The sequence below is a fragment of the Carassius carassius genome, chromosome 34, assembly GCF_963082965.1.
Source record: "Carassius carassius chromosome 34, fCarCar2.1, whole genome shotgun sequence".
NCBI lineage: Eukaryota > Metazoa > Chordata > Actinopteri > Cypriniformes > Cyprinidae > Carassius > Carassius carassius.
The window spans coordinates 25,371,964-25,396,283 of record NC_081788.1 but is presented as its reverse complement, the minus strand read 5'-3'; the positions used below and the strand labels follow the sequence as shown (position 1 = coordinate 25,396,283).

Below are 24,320 nucleotides of genomic sequence, written 5' to 3'. Positions count from 1 at the left end.
TTTGGAAAAACCATGCAAAAAACTTCTATTTGGGGTCGGTAAAAATCTTATGCTCATCAAGGCTGCATTTATTTGGTCAAAAATACTGTGAATTATTATTACAATGTAAAACAGCTTTTTTCTATTTGAATATATTAAAATGTAATTTATTCCTGGGATGCAAAGCTGAATTTTCAGCAGCCACTGTACATTTCAGTCTGTTCCTAACACCGACCTCATCGTATGACTCAAGACATGGGTAGGGCACAAGACATTTGGATCTTTTTTTTTTTTTTTTTTGATACCAAAATGTTTGGTATCAAGGATGATTTTTGGGTGAACCATCCCTTTAACCACTAGGCTACACCAGACGCCAATCTGTTGAGGAACCTGATCCTCTCTGCAGTGAGTCATTCAGTCAAGGTTACACCTTCTAGAAAGCTATAGTACTAATACACCCAGATTTTGTCCTCCGTGTTATTAATGTGGACGAAGGGGGGATCAATATTCTTATGGGCTGTAAAACTCAGGTTAATGGTGCAGGACTGGTAGTCGATTGCTATGCGCTGCCTTCTCTCCTCTCTTGTCCGGTTCCTCAGGGCTTACTGGCTCCCAGCCCCTCATTTCGTCTACTGCAATACAAATCGGACACAGACCTTTAAAAGGATTTATATGGTCATACAGAACCGTTGGACTGGCCCCTGGCTGTCTGGGCAGGAACACTAAATGACCTTTTAGTGTGGTCACAGTCTGAGAGGGCGAGGAATGGCAGTGAATACGAGCAAACCGCACTTCGGTGGCCTTCGAGTGACCTGCATTACTACAAAGCCATTTCGTCAAACATATGATGGAAGTTGAAATAGAAAGAGGGAAGAAAATAAAAGAGAACCGGATGAAACGGAAGTGTGGCCATCTGTATGTGCAGCTGGGCGGTCCCGCTGTCCGCTTTCCAAGTGATTTCATGCAGGTTTTGTGTGTAGCTTGTTATGAAACCAGATCGATAGCATGTGCAGCTTGGGCCCTGATGGCTTTCCTCCATTTACTGGAAGGGTAAAGGCACATAGAACTCAATTTAGTGCTTTTGGGCCATATTGATTTAATCTCTTATTTTGTCCCTGGTCACCTGTGTTCCTTACACGCTGATTCGGTAACTGGTTTGTGTATGTGTGGGTGTGCATTTCAGCTTACCTGTATACACCTGTGTGTGTGTCTTTTCATAGATTCACATCGATATCCCGAGGACGAACCCTTTGATTCCTTTGTTCCAGCAACCACTGGTGCAGGAGGTAGGTGATCTTCTGAGACTGCAACACCCGAGCCTCGTTCTGAAGCACACCTGTGACAGACTAACCAGAAATCATAAAAATAAGAGAGTGAATCACACACTGTCCAGGTCACGTTTCACCCTGAAATCAAAAGAAAATAAAATGTATATAATTTGTATTATTTATTTATTGTGTTGTTTACAAGACAAGCACATTTTTTTTACAAGTTATCATTACCATTATGCATTCATTTTGAGGCTTTTGCCCCATTTTTTAAGACATATTCTTGAAGTATTTAATGAGATTCACTTAAGAAAAGAGCATGCGATTCCTTTCCTTATGGGAAGTCGTGGCCTAATGGTTAGAGAGTCGGACTCCCAATCGAAAGGTTGTGAGTTCGAGTCCCGGGCCGGCAGGAATTGTGGGTGGGGGGAGTGCATGTACAGTTCTCTCTCCACCTTCAATAACATGACTTAGGTGCCCTTGAGCAAGGCATCGAACCCCCAACTGCTCCCCGGGCGCCGCAGCATAAATGGCTGCCCACTGCTCCGGGTGTGTGCTCACAGTGTGTGTGTGTGTTCACTGCTCTGTGTGTGTGCACTTTGGATGGGTTAAACGCAGAGCACAAATTCCGAGTATGGGTCACCATACTTGGCTGAATGTCACTTCACTTTTCACTTTTTTTCACTCACTTATCAGTGTTTATCTTTACGTACTTGTGTTATATTCATAGTTTTTAGAGATGAGCACATTTTGTCATTAAACAATGACTTTAAGCACATTTTTCTTCCAGTTCTGAGGTAAATAATAACTTGAGGCAAAATATAATTTGTCTTTCTTTTATCTTGGTGTGAAGTAAGAGCAGGACATATTCTTTAAAGGTTTCATGAGATTCACTCAAAAAAAGAGCTTACTATTCCTTTCCTTATCTGTGTTTATTGTTTCGTACTTTTGTTTATATTCATAGGTTTTTGTTTTTTGTTATAGTTTTTGTCTTATTTCTTGTATAGATATTTTGTCATATATGCATATATGTGTGTGTTTGTGTGTGTGTGTGTGTGTGTGTGTGTGTTATGGTATTTTATTAAATTTTACCTAATAAAATGTCATAATTTTTGTTAATAATATTAACTTTTTTTTTTTTTTTTTTTTAAATCCATCACTTAAAAAACTTTTTTTTGTGTGTCTGTATTTCGCTGATGATGATCTCTGGTTAGATGTTATCAGCTTTGTGTCTTTGGATGCTTACCAGCAGGAGGGGCTGTGGTGTTTTCAACTTAGAAGTGTGCAACACTTGTAACCCATAAACAACAAGGAACTTGCACAAATGCTCTTGAAAATCAGTTGCGTTTGGAAATGCAAGCATGTTGGTCTGTCAAGAGTGAATTAAGCAACATCAGTTACCAAAAGTCTGCACAACAATCACAGTTGTAACGAGAAATGAATTATTTTTGTTAATCAGTGAAAGGGATTGTCTTCTTTTTCAGGTGTTTGAGCGGATTCTGTTCATCTGGGCCATCCGTCACCCCGCTAGTGGATACGTGCAGGGCATTAATGACCTGGTCACTCCCTTTTTTGTGGTCTTCCTCTCTGAATTCGTGGGTAAGTGTCTAATGACCTTCCACATGGATCACTTGGTCCGCTTGACTGATTATACACCTCTCTGATTGTGTCCTTTTGGATGAGCACATCAGTTGTGTTTGCTTCAATAATAGTGCACTGAAGTGTGTGATATGCTAGAGCCAGAGAGATGCAGACAAGCCTGTATCTGACAGATGATGCTCGGGACATGATGGTGTAAATGTAAACAAACTGACAATATCCTGTGAAAATGTCAGATGCAAAAATACAGAATATCAATTATCTATGAAAGAAACTCTTTAAGATAGACAGTGAGAGCGAGAGAGACAAATGGTGAAAGAGGGAGATGGATGGAAAGAGTAGCAGACAGAATGAAACGGAGATGGGAATAAGATGGGCATACGGTCAGAGAGAGAGAGAGAGAAATGGAGAGAGATAATGTGATGGACAGAAGGATAGATGGAGACCGATGAAGAGAGGGATCTATCTATCTGTCTGTCTGTCTGTCTTTTGCTCTATCTGTCAATATATCTATTCTGTTATTATAGCTCTAATTATCTCTATCGCTGTCTTATGTTCTGTTTTTCTATCTTTCTGTTTATTCAGTCTAACGTTATATCATTCTATCTTTCGCATTTTAGCATTCTCTCTGTTTATCTTTCATTTTGTCATTCTTTATGTTCTATCTATGTTCTATCGATTGTTCTATTACTCGTTCTGTCCATCTATCACTCTGTCGTTCTATCTGTCTGTCTATAGAATAGATAGAGGGAGAGATGTAGACAGACAGATAAAGAGAGACAGACAGGGAGGGAAATATACTCTCCAGCTCTGGTCCTCATTGCTATTCTCCCTCCACCCGCAGCCTTCCCCTCCCTTCCTTATTTATTTCCTGTCCTCTCATGTGAAGGTTAATTACTTATGGATAGTTAAGGATTACAGAAGAACAATAGGAGGCTCATTGATCTCTCCTGTGTGCCGCTGCTGCGATGTCACCAGTGCAAACACCGGGACATACCCACAGATTACCTGGATCACCAATCGATTTCTCTTTTTCTCCCCTGTCTGTCTGTCTCTCTCTAGCTGTCTACCTCGCCCACCACTCTCTCTGTCCCTCTGATTCTCCACAAAGCTCATTTAGCGAAAAGCAGATTTTTCATACAAATGCTTTTGTGTCATTCTGCAGGGCCTTTCTATATCTAATTTGTTAGCGGGCCTTGTGAATATGTGTGTGTGCGTTTGGGATTCTCCGCGTGTGTGAGCGAGCGACTCAATGCCGCAGGTAGAATGAGCCGCATTGATTGGCTGGATATAAGTGTTTACAGAGGCTTGAGAAGGTGCAGAGCACACGGTGGGGGACTCGACCCACTGATCGATACATCTGAACGAACGTCATGATCCCAACACGCTGCCAGCAGGAGATAGAAGAGCGAGGTTAGCGCATCCTCCCTGTGATGTGGGTTTCACCCCCATCGTCGAGTTTGCAGGCTCTAACGGCTTCGCCTGCTCTCATACGCAGCGTTTTGCCAACTTTCACTGTGCTGTTTCTCTTGGCCGACACGCCTCACTGGCTTTCTAGGGCTCCTCTGCGAGCTTTTTAACTTTCTGCTGAGACTGTCCTCTGAGAGAGACGTGTAGGAGAGTATTGGCGCTTCGCATTTAGCTCAATATCAGCGAGTAGCGTTTTAAAGAGTAGCCAGCAGGAAGGAGAGTCACGGCGCCCTTCGGTTTAAAGTGTTGGTATTGATGCGCCGAAGAATTTGAAGTGGAGAGAGAGACGTGGCAGAGAGAGAGGGAATATTCTCAAAGGGTAAATCATCACATTTACCCTGACAGACAAAGAGGACAGCGGGGAAATCTCCTCTGTAAAGCATCAATGCCCTGTCTCAGTCTCTCAGCTGTCCCTCACACACACATTGGTTTTTTATTACTGAAGAGGGTGTGTAATATTCTCACCTTATTATTTATTGCCTTCCTGGTTTTATGGATTGTTATTTGGGCCGTCACGGTGCAGTTTTAGTATTTGATGGATGGTCTGGTTGAGAATAGTTTGTGGTTTGGTGGTGGCGGTGTTGATCAAAAAGCTGCAAGAGGGTAAAATCACAAATGCACCGCTATTGTGACTTGAATATGTTCAACAAAAATTTAAATTGTTCATAAAATAACAGTATTTTTTGGTTTATAAACTGTAGGCTGTTTATAGTTGCTGTTTATTGTCGACAAGACTATTTAAAGGAATTGTTCATTCAAAAATGATTATGTAATTTACTCACTCATATGTCAATCCAAACCTCTCTGACTTTATCCTGTGGAAGAAGAATGAACCAGTTGCTGAATAAGTCAGTGAAAAATAAATTAGTTGATCTTTTCCATGAAATTTGCATCTGTAGCTTTTTATTCTTGGAAAAAGCAACATAGAAGTAGTCCATATGAGCACTATATTCCAAGTTATTTAATAGCTTTGTGAAAGTGACTAACTGAAATCCTTCTCCTTTAGCAGTTGCGATTGAAGCATTAAATCAGCATGTTAATCTCAAGACCAAGTTTGGTCTGAATCTGTTAATTTCTATATATATGTTTTTGGTGAATGATTCGTTCAGACCAGTGTTTTAAACTGAACCAACTTTCATGGTGTTGAATCTCAGCAACAAGCCGCAAGAGGGTAAAATCACTAATGCATAGCTTTTATAGCTTGAAAATGTTCAACAACAAACTTTTTTTTTTAAGTAATTAAATAAAAAAGTGCATTTTCTGTAATTTACTTCTGTCAATCCAAATCTGTACAAGAATGAATCAGCAATCTGAATAAGTTAGTGAAGAATGAATTAGTGTCTCTTTTCCATACATTTACCAACAGGAGCTTTTTAAGTTTAAATAAAGCCTCATAAAGAAGTCTGTATGGCTTGTGCAATATATTCCAAGTAATTTTATAGCTTTGTGAGATTGAAATTTACCTTATTCAATGAAAATCTTCTCTAGTGGTTGTGACCGGATCATTACTCTATTGGGTTGAGAACAAGACCCAGATTGGTTTAAATTTGTGATTGACTCACTCAGACCGGTTTTGTGAACTGAATCAACTGATCCATCAATCTAATTGGTTACGAATCAGACATGGCCTCTTCTCTTGATAAACATGCCAAGTAGAGCTAGGGCGAATGCCTAGGATCAGTTCATTATTGCGGTCTAGTTGTCAAACAAAAATGTTATATGGCTTGAAAGATTTTAAATAAAGTGCATGAGTCCTATATTAGTATCTTTAAGATAATTTTTTAAAGCCGAAAACTCCAGTCCCTGTTTATTGCAGTTGTATGGAACATAGCAACCAGTTCAACTCAAATTACTCTTGTCCTTTTCCACCAAAGAAACAAAGTACAAGTCGTACAAGTTTGGAATTAAAAAATCATGGATTTTGGTTAACTATACCAGTCATAAAGAATTCAATTGATGTGCGGTCACCAGGTGTGCGGCTGTCGGCATATTTTATAAACGGCTTTCAACACGGCTCATCCGCTTTAAAAGTCTGAGCTCAATAATAGGGATCATTTAATTGTCAACCTGAGACGTGCCGGAATGACCTGAATGAGCAGTGATTTGTTTCACGAGTTGCAGACTTAACTCATGATAACTGAATGATCTCTCAGGTCGCTTATTTTCGCACATGGCACAATAACCACCTGGGGTCAGAGAACAGGGTGGCAATGCCTCTCTTTGTGCCACAAACAGGATTTCTCCTGCATTCTGTAAAGCTGCTTTATGCAGCAGCTCTATGTGTGTGTGTGTGTGTGTGTGTGTCCGTGTGTGTGTCCGAAGCTTTGGAGTGATGTGGAAATGTGGAGAGCTAAATGGATCAGGAATCTCTTCAGTGCTGCGGCCAGTGACATATGGCCCGGCCCATGACCGGAGGGCACTGTATGCTTTATTTGTGGACAAAGAGGGTTATTTGCTTTACTTTTACAGCACCCCCACCCCCCACCGGCTTTTTCCTGTCGTTCTCCATCCGTCTTTTTTTACTTGAATCCCATCTCAGCCCCACATCAGCTGTTCTTCCTGCTGCAATGCAGAGGTTTACTGACAGTTTGCTCTGAGTTTGAGCAGAGAGATTTTTGCCAGTTGTTACCTACTACCAGTCTGGTTCACATTTGTGGATAACATTCATTAAATGCAAATTTCTGTGTAAATTGTTGGTAAATAAATTTTCTGTGAATTGATTAATTACATTTAATTCAAGTTTATTTGTATAGCGCTTTTCACAATACAAATAGTTGCAAAGCAGCTTTACATAAAATTATATATATTATATATATTATAAATATAGGTAAGTGATTTTGTAACTGATACGGAACTTAATAGGTAGCCAGTGCAGAGACCGTAAAATTGGGGTAATATGATCATATTTTCTTGACCTGGTAAGGACTCTAGCTGCTGCATTTTGGACTACCTGTAGCTTGTTTATTGAAGATACAGGACAACCACCAAGAAGTGTGTTACAATAGTTAGAATGCTGTTTTGTAATATGGGAAATATGATTTTCAAAAGACTATTATAACACCCAGATCTTTGACTGTAGAGGAAGTAACAGCACATCCGTCTAGTTGCAAATTGTAATCTACAAGATTCTGTGTATACTGTTTTTTTTGGTCCAATAAGTAATATCTCTGTCTCATCTGAATTTAATAGGAGAAAAGTTTTGGTCATCCGATCTTTTACACTTTTAACACTTAGATAATTAGGGGCATCTCTGGCCTAATGGTTAGAGTGTTGGACTTGTAACCCGAAGGTTACAGGTTTGAGTCTCGGTGCTGGCAGGAGTTGTAGGTCTCTTCCACCCTCAATACCCATGGCTGAAGTGCCCTTGAGCAAGGCACTGAACTCCCAGTTGCTCACCGGGTGCTGGATATATAGCTGCCCCATGCTCCGGGTGTGTGTTCACTTCTCACTGCTGTGTGTGCGCACTTGGATGGGTTAAATGCAGAGCACCAATTCTGAGTATGGGTTACCATACTTGGCAAATGTCACGACTTTCACTTTTTCATAATCTAAACTTTTTCATAAACCTTTTGCGCTGTTAATGCAATGCTCTACCACAGGAACCACAGATCTATGAGTTGAATGCAGCACTAAGATTAAGTAAAACTTGCCATATCTGTGCTATGGTGGGGCTTGAATCCTGACTAATATTCTTTATAGAGATCTTCTTTTTTTTTTTGCAGGAAGGAGCACAATTGAGCAGAACTTTTTTTTTTCTCTAAAATTTTAGACATAAACAGAAGATTTGAAATGAGTCTGTAATTTGCCAGTTCACTAGGATCTAGTTGTGGTTTCTTAATAAGAAGCTTAATAATCGCCAGCTTGAATGGTTTAGGCAGGTGACCTAAAGATAATGATGAGTTAATAATATTAAGAATCTGTTCTTCGGCTACAGGTAACAACTCTTTGAGTAATTTAGTGGGTACAGGATCTAATAAATATGTTGTTGGTTTAGATACAGTGATAAGTTTATTTAGCTCTTCCTGTAGCTCTTCCTCTTCCTATAGTTGTAAAGCACTGCAGTTTATCTTTGGGTGCAATGGATGTAGGGCTGGGTAATGTTCAGAATCTTTTGATCCGGTGCCAATTTCGATACCTCAGTTTCGATACCGGTTCCTAACGATACTTTTTCCGATACCATATGTTTTAAAATCCTTTTAAAAAAAAACTTTTATTTTTCACCTTAATTAAAACAATTTCTGGTAACACTCAGGATAACATTATTAATACAACTGGTTGTGCTTTTTGGATGGGGGTGTGCCAGCAGACATTCAGGATTGGTATCAATCCTAACTTGGCCAAAATTAACAAAAAAAGCGAAACCTTTTTGCTACAACATGAACATATTATAAATAAATGAATAAACAAATGATATTGTGTACAGGCTAATATTGAACCAACTAAAATGCAAATTATAAACGCTATCGTTAACTCATATTTACCATAGTAAAAACATGGTACATTTTCTTTAGTTTAAAATTAACCCATAGTAGCCACGAATGTACAGTTGTCTGAGAAGTCATGAAATGTTCTTTAACATCATGAACCATAAAATGTAGTCATCGTTCTGCTATGGTTTATTTTCATAACAGGTAAACACAGGATACAAGTTAACACGGTCACATTTGCTTGATTCAGCAGCTGCACGATGTGCCGCCGAGAGTCTTGTCTTGAATCCAGAGACCTGGAGCTGGTTCGGTGTAGATCAGTAGTTCGGTGGTTCGTGACTGTCGTCTCGCAGCGCGCCGTCTTTTAGCGTGTGTTCGAAACCCGTGCCAACACAGACGTACTTTATTTTTATTTTTTTGTTTATCCTACTTACTTCAGCCGCGAAACGGGCGATCATACTAATAACTTGTAATCTTTACAAGAATATCAAAGTCATGCAATGAGCATGTCTGCATTTATTAGACACTTAATATCACGTCAGTTTGTGCTTTCAGAATTGCCGAATCTGCTGCCGTCATTCCAGCACATCTGCAGCGGAGACCTAAACCAGGAAGTTGGTCACCAGATAACACGGTAACCAGTTAAACCGCAACACCGGCTTTGGTTGCAATACTCTTTAGACCTCTTTGGCATTGTAAAACATAATCGTTTTGAGAAAAAACAACTACACTTATGTTGTGTGACTGCGAGTATCTTCAGAAATCCTCCCCGTCACGTGGTGGTGGACAGCCAATCACGGCGAATTTAGGTCCTTACATGCAAGTATGCTACAAGCTCACACAGACACAGCCGCTTGGCAAAAAAAAAAAAAAAAAGTCGCTTGGCTTTTGGAACCAAAATTTGGCACCGAAAGATACATAATTTTTTCGATACTCATAGTTTTTCGTTCGATACCATAAAGGCATCGAAGTTCTGTACCCAGCCCTAGATGGATGAAACTGAAGTATTAGACGCCGTAGAATCTACATTTGTTATTGTATTTCTTTTCTTAAGAAATTCACAAAGTCATAACTATTAAACTGTGAGGGAATATTTAGATCGGGTGGTGTCTGGTTATTTGTTAATCTAGCCACTGTGCTAATTAAAAACTCTGGAATGTTTTGGTTATTTTCTGCTAGTTTGCAGGTATGCTCGGCCCTGGCAGTTTTTAGAGCCTGCCTATAGCTGGACATACTGTTTTTCCATGCAATTCTAAAAACTTTCAAGTTAGTTTTTCTCCATTTGCGCTCAAGATTGAATTTCTTTAATTGACTAATTAATTAATTAATTCATTCATTCATTCATTAAAGTTTTTCTTAATTAACAGTTTTCTTTAACAGTATATTTTTGTCACAAATCATACTTAATTTTAATACTTATTTTTTTTTATAAAATAAAAATGTTTTTTATATGAAAAACAGGTTGCAACAATTGATATTTTTTACTTGCAACCACCCACCCCCCCTTCTTTTTTTGTTATGCGGCTAGATAATTTTGTCTTGTTCAAATTTTTCAAATAGTCAACAAAAATATTTATCACAGAAAACCAAATGCATACATTCGCAAGGCTTTAAAAATGCACATGATCAACAAACATAAGGGGTAGCGTGTTGGTATTTGTAACCGGGTTTTTTTTTGGTGTCACTACTGGTGGAATTGCACATTTCAGTGTTTAAAAGGAAAGTTCACCCAAAAATTTCTATTCAGTCATCATTTACTCACTTTCATGTCAATCCAAATCTGTATGACTTACTTCTACTGAAATACTCCAAAAACACACTACTGTTGTTAGGTACAAACATTTTATTTATGTTACCTCCCTGGCCCTGGACCAGGGTCATAACACTGTTTAAAAGTTTAACACCGTTGTTTTTTTTTTTTTATGCTCACCAAGGCTGTATATATACTTGATTAAAAAATAAAGTAAAAACAGTAATGTTGTGAAATATTAACATAGAAAACAGTTATTTTGAATTATAATAATATAATAAAAAAAAAAAAAATTCCTTGTAATGGCATAGCTGAACTTTCAGCACCATTACTCCAGTCTTCAGTGTCATGATCCTTCAGAAATCATTCTATTATGCTGATTTGATACTCAAGAAACATTTTTCATTATCATCAAAGTTGAAAAATGGTTGTGCTGTTTAATAGTTTGTGAAAACTGAGATGCATGTTTTTCCAGGACTCTTTGATAAATACAATTTAAAAAGAACAACAGCATTTGTTTTTTAAATACAAATGTTTTGTAACATTATAAACTTAACTGTCACTTTTCATCAACTTAATGCATCCTTGCAAAAGTATTAATTTGTTAAAAAAATATATATATATTTCTGACCACAAACTTGTGAACGGTAGCGTTAATGCATTTATATGTCTGAAAGTTTGCTGTTGACAATCAGTTTGATTTTGTCTCTAACCACAGACCTCAGCAGCATTAGTCAGCATGGTCTTCAGTATGTGGTCCTCAGTTGAGTATCTGCGGTCCTTCGAGAGCATGAATTCTTCATTGTGTCTACGACCTTGGACCTGACCTTCTTCTTATCTATATTTCAGCTCTCATGTTCTGCAGTCGCGTGATTGACTGAATTGCTTTGGCGATGCACAAGCTGCATGCAAACATGCCTAGAGCACGCTCTCTCTCTTTCTCTTTACTCGGTGCTTCATCAAAATAGCTCCTTGTCCTTCCTTCCCCTCCCCAATCCATCCATCCTTATTAAGAAAAAAGCGAGAAAGAAATCAGGAGATGTAGGACTACATTAGTTGTGCAGTAGGTGCATGGAGTGGCACACAGAAGTCTTTTCCAGCCAGGTCTGGCTCTCTGGGGCATAATGTGTGTATCAGCATCATTTAGCACATATTGTTTAAAGAGTCGGGAAAGGTCATGGCTGTGAGGGGAGCCTGCGGTGGGAGGGAGAGAGGAAGAGGGGCGAGAAAGTGAGTTGATTAATGTGTTGAATAAAGAATGCAGTTTGCTGGCTAATGATCTAATGGCTTCGTGGTGTCTGTGCATACCACACGCGTCACACACCAGAGCTGCTGTTGCCTGCAAGAAAACAAAGACTGCTGAGAACACCTGCAGCATGTATTTTGGTTTGATCTGCTGGTGACAGAACATAAATATGTGTGTGTGTTCTTTTCCATAGAGGAAGACGTGGAAAATTTTGAAATGGCAAGCTTGCCCCAGGATACACAACGAAACATTGAAGCCGACAGCTTTTGGTGCATGAGCAAATTGCTGGATGGGATACAGGTATTTGATTCACTTGAGGTTTGACTGGTTGGATGAGAGATCCCATAAACATCTTTCTCCAGTGATTTCCATTCAAAATTAGCCATTCATAATAATTTTTTTTGTTTAGTTTATTTAGTTTTTGGACAAGCAGTTTATAAATCCTAACTCTTTAATTACACCCTTGTTGTCATTGTTTTCTTTTTCTTCATCTTCATAATAATAATTATCTATTTTTGTTACTCTGAATATTTTATATAATTTTTCTAAACATAAATTCAGATATAAATGAATGTATCATTAAAGTTCATTCATGCATCATTTTTCATATTTCTTTGTCTTATTCTTATCCCTTTTTATTTCTATAACTTTTCTAATAATCATCATCAATATCATCTTTTTTTATTGTTGTTACTATTTTTATTTTATTCAAAGGAGGCAAATTTCTTAATTTCTTCATCGTCATCATAGTAATAATATTAATAATAATATTTTTGTTACCGTTAACATTTTATTAATTGTTTTATAAACATATGTAAAAATATAGATAAGATACATTTATACAAAAAAAAAATAAAGCAATTCAAAATAATTTAATCTCTTTTTGTTGGTGCACTGTTATTGAATAATTTTCAAATATAGATTTAATTTAATTGTGCTGGTGGCATCATCTTATTCTTTATTCTTAATTCTATTCTACATTTCTTAATACTTATTTTATTTCATTTTTTTATTTTAAGGAGGCAAAATTCAAATCCCATTCTTCACAAAGTCCACATGAAAAACATTATGCACCAGCCAAGCTACTGTCATTAAGACAGTAATGGTAATGCTCACTTTCTCCAGGCATTATAGACCTTCTTGGTAGATCCTCAGTTTCCTGAGGACAGTATCTCAGTATCATCTTCATCTCTTCTGTGTCTTTTTATTAAAACTAAACCCTGTAGTGGTCATCCTGTCCTTTTGTTCTTTTCCAAAAGCTAAAGACAAGCTGAATGCAGTGCAATAAAAAAAAGACAATTTTCAGACGAACCAAAAAAAGGCACCGACTTTGTTGTGCTTAAGCCCCAGAGGATAAGACACTTAGCCGCATAGGGGAGAGAGACATAAAAACTCTGAGAGGAAGTTGAAGCTAGGACTTTTAAGCTAGGGGGATTCGGATTCAGGCTGTGTTCCTTTGAGAACGGCCCTTTGTTAAAGTGAGGCGAGCATGTGAGGGCACTCATCTGCAGGCGGGGGCAAGGGTCGGATGCAGGCCGCAGTCAGGCTGTCCTGTGGGCCGCTCAGTGTTGTGCTCATTGGCTGAGTGGAGCCGAGCTGAAGGGCAGAGCACACGCATGGATTAGAACACAGAATGTGTTTTCCCATGCAGTCGTCCCCCTGGGCTAAAACACGAGCCACAGCACAGCAGACTGCCACTGGCCCTTACTGACCCACAAGGGATGAGGAACAGAGATGGAACTAGATAAGTTACAAATTAACTAGGAATGTGATTTATAGTGCCTACAATTCATTACACTTTCTTTTTTTGCACAAGCAGCTTTTAAATATATGATATATGATAAATGATATATATATATTATTTTTCAACTCCTTTTCAACCTTTCAGCATGCAGGCATTTTTTTGTCTTTAACTGATAAAATGTATTTGTTGTTTTTTGGCTTGATTTAATTTTTATTGTGATTTATTTGTTTGTTTGAGTGCTCTTAAAAACATTTTTACAGGTTTAGTTTTGACAGTTAACACATAGGAAAAAAAATGACCTTTTCCAGAACACTAATTGCAGTGCTTTTCATGTGTAGGTCAAAGTGGCGCATGATGCTTGTGTTGAGCGATTTAAGCTCTTATATAAGTCATGTGAAAGAGGCTTAACAAGTTGATAGATCAATTATTCCATGTTCTAAATACTGCCTTTGTTTTTCTGTATCAGGACAACTACACATTTGCCCAGCCTGGGATACAGATTAAAGTCAAGGCGCTGGAAGAGCTCGTTAGCAGAATAGATGGTAAGATCATGTTGACAAACACATCATCTACCAATTTTACACTGCATAGAATTAAAGGAATTGTTAGTGTAAAAATACGAATTTTGATAATATGCACATTCGCATGTTATCAAAAAAATATATCTGAACTACTAAATAATGAAAAGCAAAATGACATTTTATAAAAATTCAAGATGCTAAGATTATTTCCCATTCGGAATTGAACAGCCCCAGATCAAGAGCAGTGTTAACATTCCATCAAATATAAAAAAAAAAAAAAAAAAACATTGGAAGCAACATTAGAATGAGTAAATGATTACAACATTTTAGTATTTGGGTAAAATGGTTATTTAAAAAGTTTGGTGTAGTTGGTCCTGGTCCCAAACAGGTTATCTTTGAAGCTACTTGAAAGAAATCACTCTCTTTTTGCACTTTGTTTTTGACATTTTAACAAAGCTGTACTCTTAGATGTATTTATTTCTTTTGCAGTGGTGTCAAAAGTATTGGCATTCATTACTCAAGTAGAAGTATAAATACTAGGGTTTAAAAAGACTTTTGTAGAAGTTGAAGTATCAACTCAAGCTTTTTACTCAAGTAAAAGTGTAAAAGTACTGGTTTAAAAAACTACTTAAAGTATAAAAGTAAAAGTAATGTAAGGAAAAAAAATGCCATTGAGAACAAAAGCTTAGGCCGCACCACAGGGGCCTTTTGTGCACTACCCCACCTCCTCAAAAAACATTTTTTTCTAAAGGCCATAATGACTATAATGTTATATTAAAATGTTCATGTTGAAAAATTTGGGATGCACTACGCTACCTGTTTCAGCCGCATATATGCCCATTGAAAATGAATGCATTTTAGTACAATGCAAATACATAGAGCTAGAGATATGATGACTAGTTGCCTATAAGTATTGTTATGGTGCAAAAAGTCAAACTTCAGAGGCATGTCATCAATAACCTTTAATGGAATGTAAATGTACATCCAAGCTTAGCTGCAGGAATTTGCGAGGGCAATGGACAAGAACATTAGTGCAGGCTTAGTAACAATTACATTTGTATGGTTGTCTATTTACAATAAACATTATAGTGCTGTCAAAATGAATGATTAATCCATGATTAATCAAAAATAACTAAAAATAAAAAAATAACTCAATCCTGATACCTCCTTGATTGATAGCTTCTTGTATTCGGTACATACGTCTGCTATGTCCAGATGATCAGGGGGTAACGAGTTACAAAGTTGGTAAAGCCCATCACAACATTGTCAATCGCGTCGTCAATCGCAAAAAAGATAATTTATTAAAACTTCTCGCTACCGAACTACCTACAGTAGCTTAATTTGCGGAGGACGAAGAGAAAGCACCCATTTGGTAAATGAGCCAGTGAGAAATAATAACTTTTAAGTGGGGTCCAGTGCCTTTTCGATACTTTTAAAACGGTACCGGCGCCTAAACGGTGCCTGAACCGATACTTTAAAAAAAAAAGGAACCTCAAAAAAAACTATGGATAACTTTAAAGAACATTACAAATATTTAAAATAAATCCATAGCTTTCACCTTGGATGCTCTCATTTCTCAAGTTGTGCTTCCTTTACTCTAAGGCTAATAAATGTATTTCACAATCTGGGTCATTATTTAATACAAAACCACACGTAATGTTTCTACTGTATCTCTGTCACTCACTCTGATATTTAGTTAAAATGAGTGCTGTCTGTCACTGTCTTTAATCAGTTCTGTGATGGACTGTATGGTCATTCTTTATAAAGTAGCAACAATGTCGTTTTTAAAATACAGTACTGTGCAAAAGTCTTAGGGAAAAGAAAAAATTGTATTTTCACCCCAAAAAAGGGTTTTAAGCCAGTTATTTATGTCTTTTGCTGTAGTGTGTCCGTAGGAAATATCAGTTTGCCATTAATTTTAATAAGAATCTAGTGCGATTTTGAATGCACAAGCAGTTTGACAATGGCAAAATGAATGTTTGGAAATGTAAACTGATATTTTCTACTGACACACTACACCAAATATATAAATAGCCGAACACCATTCTTTTAAGTGAAAATATTAACGTGCCTAAGACTTTTGCACTGTAGCTCGTGTATGTATAAAGTATGTATGATTAAATTAAGTATATTTAAATAAGTGTAATTAAAGTATGTGTTCGTTCATATGTGTTAAGGGCTAGATTTTCGCTGGAGGATACGGCTGTGATGAGCGGTGACAAGCGAAAACTTTACAGAAGATGAGAAACCGATTGCTCCCTCGTGACCTTTTGTAAACTGTATTTATGACAAAGAACTGCACAGATACAGATATTCTAACAATCTATCGATAAACACATACCTTGTGTCCTCTGTCTCTGTTTGAGCTCGCGCTGCTCCGCGAAGTAACGAAGCTATTTTTAAAATGTAAGGAGTAGAAAGTACAGATACTTGCGTGAAAATGTAAGGAGTAGAAGTAAAAAGTCAGCTGAAATATAATTACTCAAGTAAAGTATAGATACCCCAAATTTCTACTTAAGTACAATAACGAAGTATTTGTACTTCGTTACTTGACACTTCTGTTCTTTTGTCAGTTGTTGTAGCTCTTGAGGAGCCTAACATTTTTGACAGGTTTCTATGAATAGTTCAAATGTAGTCGTCAAAGCTATTTTGGGCCCAACCATGTGCCACTTTTTGTGACGTGTCAGATTTTTTATTTATTTTTAACACCCTCAGAAGCTTCAGCACAAATAACACGCCATGACTGCCAGAACAAAATGGCAGAGTCTGGAGTCTCTCAAATGATCCCGTCTATTTTGCCCTTTGCCCTCCAGAATGATGTGAGCTAGTTGTCTCGAACCTTAAATAGCAGTGCAAAATGTTCAAAACAACAAGGAGTTGTTTTTCTGCCATGGTGCGATCTTGTTCATCACCTCGGAAAAGTTGTTTTCCCATGGTGTTGGCCGTTTCTGTTTGTTGGAATCACACGTTTCCATTATGCCACTAGTCCGTCTGTGTTTTTTTTTCCTTGAGAGTGTGTATACCATCTGGACGCCTCCATCCCTGTTTCACAGTGTTTGGTGTGATAAGCTGAACAACCCACACTGAAACGCTCAGTGAGAGCCGCCGGGCGCCTCTTTCCCATCCATCAGCATCCACCAGCACTGTGAGCAATAGCAGACCCCACAGTCTCACCGGGGGGCGCAGGAGAGAAATAAATTCCCCATAAGCCCCTGTGATTAGGGTGTGAAGGCACATGGAAGTGAGCTTGAGAGGAGAGACGAATGGAGTGGACTGAGCGAAGGGAAAACAAATCACACTTTGAGAAGGCTATAGGAAAATTCATTAGCAAGTATACGTTTTTAATTTGATTTTATTTATATAAAAATGGGGAAAGAAGCGTTTTTGCAAAATTTGTGTGTGTATATGTATATACAGTGGGGAAAATAAGTATTTAGTCAGCCACCAACTGTGCAAGTTCTCCCATTTAAAAAGATGTGAGAGGCCTGTAATTTTCATCATATGTACACTTCAACTATGTTTTATGTAAAAAAAAAAATCCAGAAAATCACATTGTAGGATTTTTAACGAATTTATTATTAAGGTGGAAAATAAGTTTTGGTCAATAACGAAAGGTTATCTCAATACTTTGATATATACCCTATGTTGGCGATGACAGAGGTCAAACATTTTCTGTAAGTCTTCACAAGGTTTTCACACACTGTTGCTGGTATTTTGGCCCATTCCTCCATGCAGATCTCCTCTAGAGCAGTGATGTTTTTGGACAACACAGACTTTCAACTCCCTCCAAAGATTTTCTATGGGGTTGAGAACTGGAGACTGGCTAGGCCACTCCAGGACCTTGAAATGCTTCTTACGAAGCCACTTCTTCGTTACCCAGGCGGTGTGTTTGGGATCATTGTCATGCTGAAAGACCCAGCCATGTTTCATCTTCATGGCCCTTGCTGATGGAAGGAGGTTTCCACTCAAAATCTCACGATATATGGCCCCATTCATTCTTTCCTTTACACGGATCAGTCGTCCAGGTCCCTATGCAGAAAAACAGCCCCAAAGCATGATGTTTCCACCCTCATCCTTCACAGTAGGTATGGTGTTCTTTGGATGCAACTCAGCATTCTTTCTCCTCCAAACATGACAAGTTGAGTTTTTACCAAAAAGTTCTATTCTGGTTTCATCTGACCATATGACATTGTCCCAATCCTCTTCTGGATCATCCAAATGCTCTCTAGCAAACTTCAGACATGTACTGGCTTAAGCAGGGGGACACGTCTGGCACTGCAGGATTTGAGTCCCTGGCAGCGTAGTGTGTTACTGATGGTAGCCTTTGTCACTTTGGTCCCAGCTCTCTGCGGGTCATTCACTAGCTCCCCCTGTGTGGTTCTGAGATTTTTGCTCACCGTTCTTGTGGTCATTTGGACCCCACGGGGTGAGATTTTGTGTGGAGCCCCAGATCGAGGGAGATTATCATTGGTCTTGTATGTCTTCCATTTTCTAATAATTGCTATATATATATGTATGTATATATATATGTGTGTATATGTTTGTGTGTGTGTGTCCTCCATAAGTATTTGAACAGTAAAGACAAAATTGCTTTCTCTGCTGTGGAGTCAAGACATTTGCAAATATGATTAAAAGATGAATATGCGACAACTACAGAATGTCACATTGTATTATTAGGTCTTTAGACACATACGTGTTTTACCAAATAAAAAGGACAGCACAGGTTTGCATCTTGCTGTGTAGCTTCTGTAATGCTGTGTCAAAATCTCCTCCGGACTGTAGATTAAAAGAGCATCATCAACTACTGTTGTTTTTCTCAGCCAATCAGCTCATCGTTGGTTGCTGATGTTTCCGGTGGTTTCCAAACTCTTGATTTCTCCATGCCCTTTGTTTTTTTTCTATAGTTCTAACTGACTTACTCTTTTTCTTTTAGCATCAAAATTGCTTGCTTTTCTTTCAGCGTCGGCTTCCTCGTCTTCATCCTGGTTTGTGTGTGTTATCGTCAAATGCAAGACTTAGAATGGAGAAGCAATGGATATAACTGATAAGACACATTCCCTGCTTTTAATATCTGAAGAATGAATGCAACAGGACACAGCTGAACACTTAGAAAGACCTGTGAAGCAACCAATACTTATGCTCACATCAGATAGGGAGATGAAACTCTAAAAGTGCTGATCTTCTTAGCTGGGAAAACATCTTTGTGTTGAATGATTAAAAGATGGAGTAATAAAATAATAAATAATAAAATGTGACATTCTGTAGTTTTGTCTCATATTCATCTTTTAATCATATTTACAGATTTCTTGACTCCACAGCAAACAGAACAATTTTGTCTTTACTGTTCCAATACTTATGGAGGGCACTGTGTGTGTGTGTGTGTGTGTGTGTGTGTGTGTGTGTGTGTGTGTGTGTGTGTACTTATGGAGGGCACTGTGTGTGTGTGTGTGTGTGTGTGTGTGTGTGTATATATATATATATATATATATATATATATATATATATATATATATATATTAGGGGTGTAACGGTTCACAAAATTCACGGTTCGGTTCGATACAATACACTGGTGTCACGGCTTGGTACGGTTCGGTACGTTTTAGATACAGCAAAAAGAAAAAAATTAGCAGATAAATTTCCTTGATTTTTATAAAAATGTTTTATTTATTAAAACTAACAAAGTATGTTTTTTTTTTTTTTTACATTGAACAATGATGGAGCTATTCTTTACCCATCTTCTATGGTGTTTTCTTAGCAGCATACTGTATAAAACAAAAACAGCTCCTTATAAAAAAAAAAAATGAAAATGTTATATTAGTTATGAACAAATACAAAGATGTAACTTTTTATATGGAACTCTATAACTCTTTATATTGAGTGTGTTTTTACTCAATTGGTTCTCTATAGGGCTTATGTTTTTTGGAACAAAGCAGGAATTACGGTCTGTCTGAAATGAGCTCGTGAAGGAATATTGTAACGGGGCTCAATTACATTAAGCATGTTCTTAAAACCTACGTTTTCCACCAAAGCACAGTTACTCATTGCGTGGCTCGCGAGCCGCATGCAGCTCGTCAAGCTATAACTGGCGGCTCGCATAGTAGCTTACAGTATCACACTGCCACTTGCCTTCAGAGCATGTGAGGCGGGAGCGAGCGGGGAGCGCGAGCGGGCGGATCTTGGACAGAGCGCAGAGCGGCAATTTCAAAAGGACGGTGGACGGAGCGTCGCATTTCCCGCTCCAATTTCACTCTGCTCACACCACGAGTCTGAAGCATGCTCATTCAAGCCTGACCCTGAATCCATTAGTCTTGCACAGTCATCAACGGTAGACTATTTTCAAGCAAAACTCGGCTCAATAATGGAGTTCAAAAAGTAAAATGAGAATTCATACAGGTGTAGCCTATCAATATAAGTCGCTCCGGAGTAGCCTATAAGGCGCATCAGTCAAAAAATGCGCCATGAAGAAGAAAAAACATATAGGCCTAGCCTCGCACTGGACTATAAGTCGCATTTATTTAGAAATGTATAAAAAAAATAAAATAAAATAAAAAATCTTATGGACGGGACAGTTCTCCGTTACGGACGTGAACGCTCTGACAGCGGCACTAAGACTGCTTTAAAACTTTCACTGAGACCTCAAACAGAAAGCACAAAGCCTGTCTTTAAATTTGATTTCGTTTTGTATTAATTGTATCTTAATTTTAATCAAGGTTTCATCAACCAATTGTCTGGATTTAATAAGAAGTAAATAGAAAATAGATAACGACGATACGAAGGAGCCGGTGTGAACCTGGAGTTTGTCTCATGAATGAACCGAAACTCAGCGTATAGCCTACTTGCCTCACAGACCTGACACATAGGCTATAGCCTATATAAAGCTTGAAATGTCTACTTTTAAACAAAACAATTCAAAACGAAAGAAAACAGACTGCTCTCCCTCCCGTATGAAATGTGCATTTCTCTCAGGCGCGTTCACTACTGCGAAGATCACGAGTCAGCATCTTTCTAGCCGACAGACATAAAAAAATTAAATGTCTTCTGCTATATTTTACATATTCATAATCATTAATTTTGCCGGTTCGTTGTGACAGCTTTTAGGTGCACTTAAATTTTACATGAATGCATCAGCACTGAAAACATAGAGATTTTTTTTTTCTTTTGGGGGCATTTTGTTTGACATGCATGCCAGCTTTCGCTCATCCCACTATTCAAGTAAATCTGTTCTTAAACGAAAATGTATTGGCCGTGTTATTTCTTTTTTGTGGGATGTCCAATTTATATGTAGAAATGCACATTTGCAAAGGTGACTTATTATGTTGTCGTAAAAGTGGCTCGCCTTTTGATTTTGCTCTGTCAATGTGGCTCTTGTGAAAAAAATAGTGAGGATCACTGCACTACAGAGTAAGGCGCTCGCTCACTCAGTACGCGCTGAAGGCTCGTTGCAAAATGGCTTATGCGTTTAACAGACCAGAAATAGAAGATCCTCCAATAACCAACAGGTCTGGTGTTTGGGTGCACTTTGGATTCCCTGTAAGCTATAATGGTGTGTGTATGTTTCTCCTTTTTTCCATCTTTTCCCAGATACTGACACACTAAGGTGATTTCGGCGTAAATGAGTTGACATGTTTCAAGTATTCCGCTGGTGTTTTTTTTTTTTTTTTTTACCCTAGATGCGACATATCGTTGTTGTTTTTTTATCCACCACTCTCTTGCCATCACCATTATAGCTTACAGGGAATCCAAAGTGCACCCAAACACCAGACCTGTTGGTTATTGGAGGATCTTCTATTTCTGGTCTGTTAAACGCATGGGCCATTTTGCAACGCGCCTTCAGCCTGTATTGCTGAGTGAGCGAGCGCCTGACTGAGTAGCCTAATATAAACATATAAGTTGGTGTTTTTTCTTCTTCGGGGGTGTCAGGGGCGTTGCCTGTTACGTCGTTTGGGTTATTGGGCTACCTTATTGAACGCATATCATTATATTTCACAATTTTTTTTATTTTCCAAATATAATTAATTAGTCCAACGAACCTCGTACCGAACGGTTCAATACGAATACGCCTATCGTTACACCCCTAATATATATATATATATATATATATATATATTAGAGGTGGGCATAGATAATTTTTTTAATCTAGATTAATCTCACTGTGATCTTGAAATTAATCTAGATTAATCTAGATTAAAATGGCTCATTCGAATTCTGCCGAAGGCATTCAGAATGAGTGTGTTACCCAAATAAAATTGACAAACAGTAAGTCTTTGAGAAGGGGTTTATCAAGCTAGGTGGTGCATTAGAAAGGGGGCTCATCTCCTGTTTCCAAAATGCATCACAAAGTGCTTGAAAAAGCTGTAAACTAATTCCACATTGCACAAGGTGCAAACAACCTTACGCCTGTTTCACACATACTCCATCTGCAGTGCGTATACATGGCATATTTTTTTACGCACCCATGTTAACGGATTCCAGTTGCATTCCAGGAGCGTTGCGTCTGCAGCAGTGCAGCGATCGTTTACGTACCGAGTAGCGAACTGCAAACGCGTCCTGTGTGAAAGCACATCGAGTCCGTGCTGCACCACATACGTAACGCACACGGACTGCATACGCACTGCAGACGAAGTATGTGTGAAACAGCGTGAGCAGGGCCGTAGCTGGGGTCAGCGGGGACCCGGTGAAGGTTGTACCAGTGGGCCCTGTTTGAAATTGTTTAATTTGTATGTTCGTTTATTTTTATTTATTTGTGCTATTTACACAATGTTTAAGTTTTTTTCAAGTTTGTAGGTGTCAAGGTACAGAAACCAAATAATTAAAATGTAAAATAGCACTGGATAGTCTTCAATGTAAAAATGAAATATACAATCAAACCTACATTTATTCAGACACTTTCAACATTTCTCACATTATTACAGTTTTGCTATATATATCAAAAAATATATCTGGTGTCGGAAGTAATTCCGTCAAGAGCAGTGAGTGATTTTTTTATTTTCATTTTCTTGGATTAACATTACAGCAGCCAGTAGCTAAATTAGATGCAGTCCCTTTAAGAGATGATGAACAGCATCCAATATAATACACATCCCATTGTTTTCCTCAACTGTTCACTTTCACTTAAGAAATAACTGACAGTTTTTTTCGAGCATAATTTCCAAGGTGGATATTTTGACATATTTCGTATGTATTTGTCGGCACAAGAGCAAAAATAAGCAAATTCGATGTTCAAGTGTTTTGATCAAAACACTTGATAACGCTTATTTTTAGCGTCTCGAGACGCCTTTCTCTGCGTGAGCCCTGAACACCAGAACACCGCGAGTACTGAATTGGGCCCTTTCACATCTTTTTGTTTGTTCAAACTGCGATTTGTATTTGATCGTTCAGGTGCAGGAGGGACTTCGAGGAGAACTTCGCAGAAGAGAGCTCGGTTCAGTGTCGCTGTCCATGAGACGCGGCTCTCGATCTCTCTCGTGGGCACCGAACACAGCGCGCGAGTAACCAGCTACTCTGTTCAGCTTTTCCGCTTCTTGTGTTTGGATGCTTTAATGTTCAAATCAACAAGCGGTAAGGCTTAAAAACACATGAAAAAGATAAGCTTTCGTGATGATGCGCAGCAGTGGCCCGTCAACTGTCCTGAGCATCTTTTTAGGCTGGCCTCAGCCAGTCGGTTATATAAAATATCAAGGTGAAAGTCATCATAGCTTGCTTAGTATAGACCCAGCTACCAACCCAACTTTGAGAATAGATTAACGGCGATTTTTTTTTTTATCGCCCGATAAGAGTCTCCCGTTATCGCAGCACGTTAACGCCGATAACGGCCCACCACTAATATATATATATAAATATAAATATATATATATATATACTGACTTTTTTTTTTACATGCAACATATTTTAGGTGCTATAAAAATGAAATGATTAAAAAAAATTACAATTCTAAAGTTATATTTGACAAAAACAAACCTGTTGAACATGAAATTAAATAAAACATACGAGCTAAAAAGGGCCCTTTTGTATAGGTGAACATATAACATAAGGTTGTTAAATATTTCATGAAACTGGAAATCTTTATCCACTCCTTATAGTCTCCTGGTCCACATTGCATTGATCCAATATACATTTATCCACATTGTCTTTCTAGAAAACAAAATATTTTCTTACAGCCTTAGGTGAATTCTTCTGATACATCATGAATTGCAATCACTGCAGGGTAACAGGTGCATTAGAGCTAACATTAGCACCAAACTAAGACTTTTTATAAAATGAATTGTAAGTTTTTACTCAAATCTCGCTTCAATTCAGCATCGAATGTTTGTAATAAC

The 24,320-nt window shown here is 38.1% G+C and overlaps 1 protein-coding gene across 3 annotated transcripts in view; it reads left to right on the top strand.

Moving 5' to 3' along the window:
* LOC132114863 (TBC1 domain family member 22B-like) overlaps positions 1-24,320 on the top strand; it is a 58,428-nt gene that overhangs the window by 19,049 nt on the left and 15,059 nt on the right. For all 3 annotated transcript variants that reach the window (XM_059523229.1, XM_059523230.1, XM_059523228.1), the window contains 4 exons: positions 1,200-1,265; positions 2,732-2,846; positions 11,933-12,039; positions 13,950-14,025. In XM_059523229.1, the coding sequence (XP_059379212.1) occupies positions 1,200-1,265; positions 2,732-2,846; positions 11,933-12,039; positions 13,950-14,025 (364 nt within the window). The remainder of the gene's footprint in view (positions 1-1,199; positions 1,266-2,731; positions 2,847-11,932; positions 12,040-13,949; positions 14,026-24,320) is intronic.